General features: G+C 39.7%; 1 protein-coding gene across 1 annotated transcript; it reads right to left on the reverse strand.

The window, feature by feature from the left end:
- Window positions 1-2979: 2979 nt before the first annotated feature.
- Window positions 2980-4544, reverse strand: LOC119780162 (dexamethasone-induced Ras-related protein 1-like). The gene is made up of 2 exons (XM_038280069.1): window positions 4187-4544; window positions 2980-4024 (listed from the first exon to the last, which is right to left on the reverse strand). Exons 1-2 carry the CDS (start codon window positions 4455-4457, stop codon window positions 3495-3497), a joined length of 801 nt encoding a protein of 266 aa, XP_038135997.1. The 5' UTR covers window positions 4458-4544; the 3' UTR covers window positions 2980-3494.
- Window positions 4545-6995: the final 2451 nt, after the last annotated feature.

Consider the following 6995-nt stretch of genomic DNA (forward strand, 5'->3'; position numbering starts at 1 on the left):
TCTGTTGGTTTGGAGGACAGTCTGTCCAATTGCAGATCTTTTTTTGTGAACCCCTGACCGTTTTCACATTAGCACACACACACAGAGAGGCCAACGCATGATGTTTTCTCTTTGTTTCTGTGTAAGATTCCCAGGGATAGAGTCTGCAGGTCACTGCTTATAACGTCACAATGGGAAACATCCTTGGCCCTCATGTCTCGTGACTAAACTCAGAGGATCAAATGATGCAGAATAAAGCTGAGCAAAATGTCTGCACAGCAAGGTATCATTGTAATTACCTTATTAAAGGACCCCCCCCCCCCCAATAAAAAAAATATTTCTACTTTCTCAACTTTCTGTATTTTATATTTATTTTAGATCACAAACAGACACAAAGTATGATAAGATTTTAAGTTGGAAGGAAAGGCACACATTTTTTTGTTTTAGAGTGATATAAATCCAAAAAAAAAGAGAAAAAAAGATGGCTGCTTAGTTGAGCAGTGGGTAGCACTGCTGTCTTGCAACAAGAAGGTTCTGGGTTCGATTCCTGAACCCAGGGTCTTTTTGCATGGAGTTTGCATATTCTCTCTGAGCATGCGTGGGTTCTCTCCGGGTACTCTGGCTTCCTCCCACAATCCAAAACATGACTGTTTTAATTGGCCTCTCTATAGATTCTCCTTAGGTGTCAGTGTGTGCATGAATGGTTGTATGTCCTGTTTTTCTCTGTGTTGCCCTGCGATGGACTGGCGACCTGTCCAGGGTGTACCCCGCTTCTCGCCCGTAGACAGCTGGAGATAGGCACCAGCACCCCTCGCGACCCCAATTGGGACAAGCATGTCAGGTAATGGATTGATGGATGGATAAATCTAAAAAGTGTGGTGTGCCTTTGCTTTTAGCCCACGTTATTAGCATAACCTTAAATAAAATCAATTGGAACCAATTCACTTCAGCTTAGGTGACACACTCTGTTAATAGGATAAACAAAACAGGCACACAAGGAATAGTCTGATTTCTGACAGACCTATCACCAATAGGAGGAGGAGAAAGCAAATATACTGGAGAAGATGCCAAACTGCAAGTAGAGCTGAAAAAGAACATTTTAATGCAAAGTCACTGACTTCAGAGTTCACAAACCAGTGTCCTAGAATCCTTAAAAATACTAAAAAAGGTTGACTGGTTCTGTGGAGTATACTACAAGAGAGAGTTAATGTCATGCATGGTCTGCTAAGAGCAGGAATAAAATGCAGACAGAAAATAGAAAGTGTTTTATAATAGAAGTAGAAAGCATATATCTGAAACCAGTTGTAAACAAGGAGTCACAGTGAGGAACCAGAAAAGAACAGTGGAAACCAGTGAACTTTCTACTGAGGTGAGAGCATAAAATTATACTGAACACAGATGCATTACTGTCCTCACCTAAACAAACAATGAAGACAAGACCTTTGTAGCAATAATTAATTTAGACTAATAATCTGAAGAAGTGATAAAAACTACTCAGGATCATAAATGCACAAATAACTAAGTTTTTTTTCTTCTGTATACTGATATATTTTTCTATTTTAAAATAAAAGTCATGAAAAGACATTTGATTATACATTTTAGTGCTACTTTAGCCTAGAATATATTTAATAATATTCAAAAGATACTAAAATGACAATAACCCCTTTAAAAGTAAACCATAGAGAGTGTGTGGTTTATTATTGTTATAGATCAACATTTCAGAAATATTTATGGTAATATTAAATCTGCTAGTTATTGAGGTCACTTCTGCTACTTTAGGCATCCACGTTCATTATAAAATGTTTTTACATGCAAAGATTTGCCTCTGTACAGAATAATAACTTTTTTTATTTTTATGCATTTTGCAGCAAAATAGTTTGAAGTATCGATGTACTAGGACAGTTCATATGGTGAAAAACCGACATACTTTAGCCTGTTAGGATGTGTTTTGTTTTTCCCAAGCATGTTGTTCTTCACTGAATTTACGTATATCTGTGTAACAAATTATGTTTTCCTTTGAAAAAGTAACAAAAATGTTTAACCTTTGTTTGACATTTACTGCCCAAAGTTTAACATGTCAACAAAATCCTCCAAAGACTTTATGGTATTACCTCATATGTTGTTGTTTTCTGTATCTTTTGAAATACTGACATTAGTTTAGCAAACTGAATTAGCAGCAAAAGATGCTCTTTCAAAGAATTTATTTTAATCTAAAAATACAACTTTAATATCAAATTTTTTTTTTTTTTTAAGTTTCCCTTTTTGTCAGGTTTCTTTAGTGTTCCTAAATGTTTGGTTTCTTTCATGTGAATCCTATATATGTTAACATATAGATGTTGGTGGTTGTGTGGTGACATAATATAAATGAGGGATGTTTTTAGCTCTCACTGTAGCCTCCTTGTTTGGGATAATTAGATGTAAAGTCTGAATAAGCGCACTCTGTAATGCAACAGTTGATCAAATCCATTTTTGTGACTTTAAGAGGAGTTTACAGCTTGTGATTTGAGAACTGGAGCCTCCTTCATTAAAGCTTAGGTTTTAACTTGTTTCTTCTTTGCAGGATCCTTGTGATACAAACCAATTTGATCCAATCTTCCTATCATTTCCATGTTATATTTTTTCATCTGTTTTAAAATGTATAATTTCTGGATGCAGATTCCACAGAAGGATGCTTTGCAACATGAGAAACCAGCATGTAAACTGTTTTTTTGTTTGTTTTTTGTTGTAAATCATGCTGGGGGCTAACAGGTTACAACTTTGTTTTATGAGAGTAACCTTTTTAACCATGTGATGCTTGACGTTTGTTCATTTTGGATGCTCTTTAGCCAAAATACGATTAAAAATCTAATATTCTTGTTTGTTTTTGGGTCATAAACCTTGTTTCTTTCTTGCAGAAGGCTTCTGAATATCTTTAATAAGTTCCTGGGGTGTTTAAATGAATAAAAAAAAATGGCAATGAATACCAGATCACAAAGGGATTCAAACAAAACTTTGATTTAGTTTTTTTTTTTATTAGATTTTGACATTTGTTGAAAAATCGACACCAACAATAAATAATACATTCAACAATAAAAACAATCCAGAGTAAACATTCAAGTGTACTTAGCCTTTATAAAACCAAGAGTAAAATGTAAACAGCATTCTCTCTGCTAACATCGCGCCTCCTGAGCCCTATGAGTCTCTGGCAGCTGTCCAAATGCCAAAAGTCAACAAGCACATTTTACGCATTGACGCGTGAGTCTCATTAGGTATGAAGCCACGTCACAGATACGGCTCTTACTGACAGGACAAGCGAACATTCTTATGCGTCTCGTGGGCAGTGGAGTTTTGAAGCGGACTTTGGCGTCCGGTCAGTGTCCGTGGAAACGATGCGGCGCCAAGGCTCGCGGCAGCGGCGGAGCCTTCAAAGCTCCGTTCTACGTCAGAACAGCAGCCGGCAGCTCTGCACGCGCCAGGCTCCTTCTTTCTTTAAAAGACTTCTTTTTGCGTCTCGAGTCTGAGCCTCGTGTTTCCCTTTAACTAATCACGCACCTCTCTTTGTCCTTTCCGTGCCCGCCTCCGATTGCTTTCTCTTTGATGTACATTAGGTCGCTGTGGACGCTCGGTCTCCGCGCGCACGGAGTCACCACGCCATACGCTTCCCCGATGTCCTTCATCTTCTTGTGCTTCAGGGACTTCCTGTGCAGCATGTCGCAGTACTGCACGGACACCTTCCTGTGCAGGTCAGGGCTCATCTCGTGAGGTAGCTTGGCCAACGTAAACAGAGTCTGAAACATCTTGTCAATGTTCTCGTTGCGCTTGGCCGAGATCTCGAAGTAGGCGCACTTCTCATCACCGGCCACCAGCTGCTCGATCTCCTCCTGCTGCACCTCTCTGTGAAACTCCCGATCGCCCTTGTTTCCGCAGATCACCAGAGGCACATCAATGTTCTCCTTGATTTTGTTTTTCAGGCATGACTTTGTTTCATAGATCTGCTTCTTGAGCCGCTGCACCTCCTGGAAGGACTCGCGGTTGTCCAAACTGAAGACCAGAATGAACACGTCACCTGGAGAAAAGGAAAGGATGCAACTGTTAGTTTTTTCTACACTGAATACACTCAGCATGCATTGATAATGAACACAGCACCATAAGCATAAAGCCACGCGCGCAACAGCCGTGCGTAAAGACGCACGGAAATTGGCACAATTTACAACAACAATTCAAGTACCTGTGAGTATGGAAAGCCTCCTCATGGCAGGGAAGGGGTGATTCCCTGATGTATCTAGTATGTCCAGCTGGTAAACGTCCCCCTTGATGTTGTACAGTTTCCTGTGAAAGTCCTCGATGGTCGGCGTGTACTGTTCCTCAAATCTCCCATTCAGGAACCGGGACACGATGGCCGTTTTCCCAACTTTTGTGGAGCCTAAAATCACCATCCTGTAGCAGTTCTTAGCTGGGATGTCAAAGTCGCTGTCGGATGGAGACATTTTCTTGATCATGTTTTATTCCTGGTGTCTGGGTCGTGTCGTTAAAAAGGCAGCTCGGTCGCTCTGCGTTTGCGGTACTGTCTGAACAGCGGCCAGGAGCGGAGTATTTATGCGCGATCCGGACCCCGCCCCCCCCCCCCCCCCCCCCCCTATGAACGCGTAACAGTGTAGCGAGTAGGTCTGGGAAGGAAGGCAGAAAGCGGACAAAACTCCCAGTGGTGCGTCAGTCTGTCATTTCCAGTGAAGAAAGAAGGCGAGCTTGGTAAACGGGGGCAATCAGAGCTTCCAAAAGGCAGTGCATAATAAAGATGGATGCATGATGGGTCAAAGATTTACCCAATGTGCGCAAAGAAGACTATAACAATTACACATTAATACATTTAGAACCGATGCTTCTTCTACGCAAGAGGAATAGGTACTAAATTGGTCCCAGAATCAGAAGTATGCTCCTAAAAAAACATGTTTTTGCACAACTTTGAGCTTAAAGATGGATATTTTGAATTACATTTTATTATTTTAAATAGGGAACTTTTTTCTTTTTCTCAGAAAAATCCCGTTCTGAAATAGTCATAACAGATAGGTGTTAGAGATTTATATGATTAAACAAAAATGCAAAGTAATTGTGTATTCCAAGGTCCAGCCTCAGTTGTTTATCCAAAGCCAAACACATTGATTTATTCATTCACTGTGGCCTGCAGCAGCTGCTTGATGTGACTCATTGAAAAGGGGGTTTAAAAAAACACACACACACACACACACGCAGACTTTAAAAAGAAACCAACAGGGGGCGCCCTTTAGCCGAGATTTTCAATAATATTTTTGGTGCTCCTTGCACGCGCTCCTTTGCAGGTGGAGTGCACGTGACAATTAAAGCGGATTCCATCTGCTTGTTTGCTGTCTCCCATCAGATTATTTCATCTCAGGTGGTGAGAAGAAGAAGCAGTATATTTTGCTAGTTAATATCCTGTGCTAAAAAGGCATAGATATCACAGAGGAGATGCTTCATAAAAGTGAATGCAACAGCTGCAATAAGCAGATTAAACTGCAAGGCTCATTCGACAATGAGCTTTCTGTTTTTTTGTGCTTCATTCAGTCATTTATGACGAATGGCGCTGTAAGCTGGCAGCACAGGCTTGCACCTGCACGTAGTTAACAGAACGTGACCTGATATCTGCAGGAATAATCAGATTACAGCTCTTTTCTTTAGCAGGCACTTCAGCTTATAGTGCAAATCGACATGAAGAAAAGAGAATGCTGCTCCATCAAGGTTGAAAGTTAAACCTTTGTCTTCAGCTGCAAAATTCAGATAAATGATTTAAATCCAAAGAGAAATTCAAGATGTGGATATCAAAGACAATGTTTTGCATTAGCCCTTTTTAAAATAATAATGAGAGAACTTTATTGATCTCCTACTGGAGAAATTTATCTTCACATTTAACCCATCCCCCATCAAACCAGGTACTTGGAAACTTCTCAGAACACAAGCGCACTGCTGTTAGCCTACCCACTAGGCCAACACTATCCAAGAAAAAAAGAGTTAAATCCTAAAATCCTAGGTGTAATTACACCATGTTCATATTTGACCTAATAGAAATATGAAAATCTTGTATTTTTACCTTATAGTTATAATAAACTTCATGTTATTCTTCACATGATTTGTTAAAGTTGGAAGGCAATAACTAAATCTGTCAATTTAAGTCAACTTAAAATTTCTAGTTTAAGACCACAGTTGAGTAAAAATAATCAATGAAAAGTAGATTACTTTTAATATATGTATGAAAAAAGTTCTGTCTGATATGAATTTGTGTATAGTTAAAAAATGCTGACTTGTTACAACACTGCAGTTTCTATTTTTATTGTGGTAATGCTTCTAAATATATATAAAAAAGGATTATTCAGCTAAAACCACACCAGTCTCTTCCTGTCCATCATTTCAATGTAAACAGACTCACAAGGAAGCAATTAGAGAGTTTATAGAGATGAATTAATAGAATTTGTTTGGCACTCAGACCTCGTCTGTAGACATACAGCATGGACAGATTCATTCGAATGGAGATGTTTTCTCCCCTGGGGCCTGAGCACTGCTGGTGGACTAGAAGATTAAGGAATAAGGGAGATGAATTGAGTAGGAGGTAGATCAGAGCAGCGAAGGAAGTGGAGGTGGGTTGGAGCTTTTTGGAAGGCAGGCACTTGACACTGATGAGGCAGCTCTTGAATGGGAGTCTTAGATGCTATTGGCTGCTGAGGAGGCTTTAAACACAAAAAAAAAAAATTGGCAGAGACAGATGACGTGGCAGCCTGGATGTGCAAGTAAGATTTGGCAGAGACTTCTAGATTGAAAATACCCCTAAGCTCCATTTCTCCTCTGGCAGAATTCCAAAATGACGCTTGTGTTTCTTTACAGCTCTTTGCATCAAAGTCATATCTTTAAGTCTTTGTTTCTGTGTGCAGGCACTTGCTTTCATAAAAACTTACTGCAAGCTTTGCACTGGGAACATAATTCTGCAGCTCACTGATTTCCAGTAATCTCCCTTGATCATAGCAAAAACG

The sequence above is a fragment of the Cyprinodon tularosa genome, unplaced genomic scaffold (genome assembly GCF_016077235.1).
Source record: "Cyprinodon tularosa strain WSP-4 unplaced genomic scaffold, ASM1607723v1 ctg156, whole genome shotgun sequence".
NCBI lineage: Eukaryota > Metazoa > Chordata > Actinopteri > Cyprinodontiformes > Cyprinodontidae > Cyprinodon > Cyprinodon tularosa.

Coding starts and splice junctions, on each gene's coding strand:
- LOC119780162 (XM_038280069.1), bottom strand. CDS start 4,457: ATGATCAAGAAAATGTCTCCATCCGACAGCGACTTTGACATCCCAGCT. Junction 4,025..4,186: donor GAGGCTTTCCATACTCACAG/GTACTTGAATTG, acceptor CCTTTTCTCCAG/GTGACGTGTTCATTCTGGTC.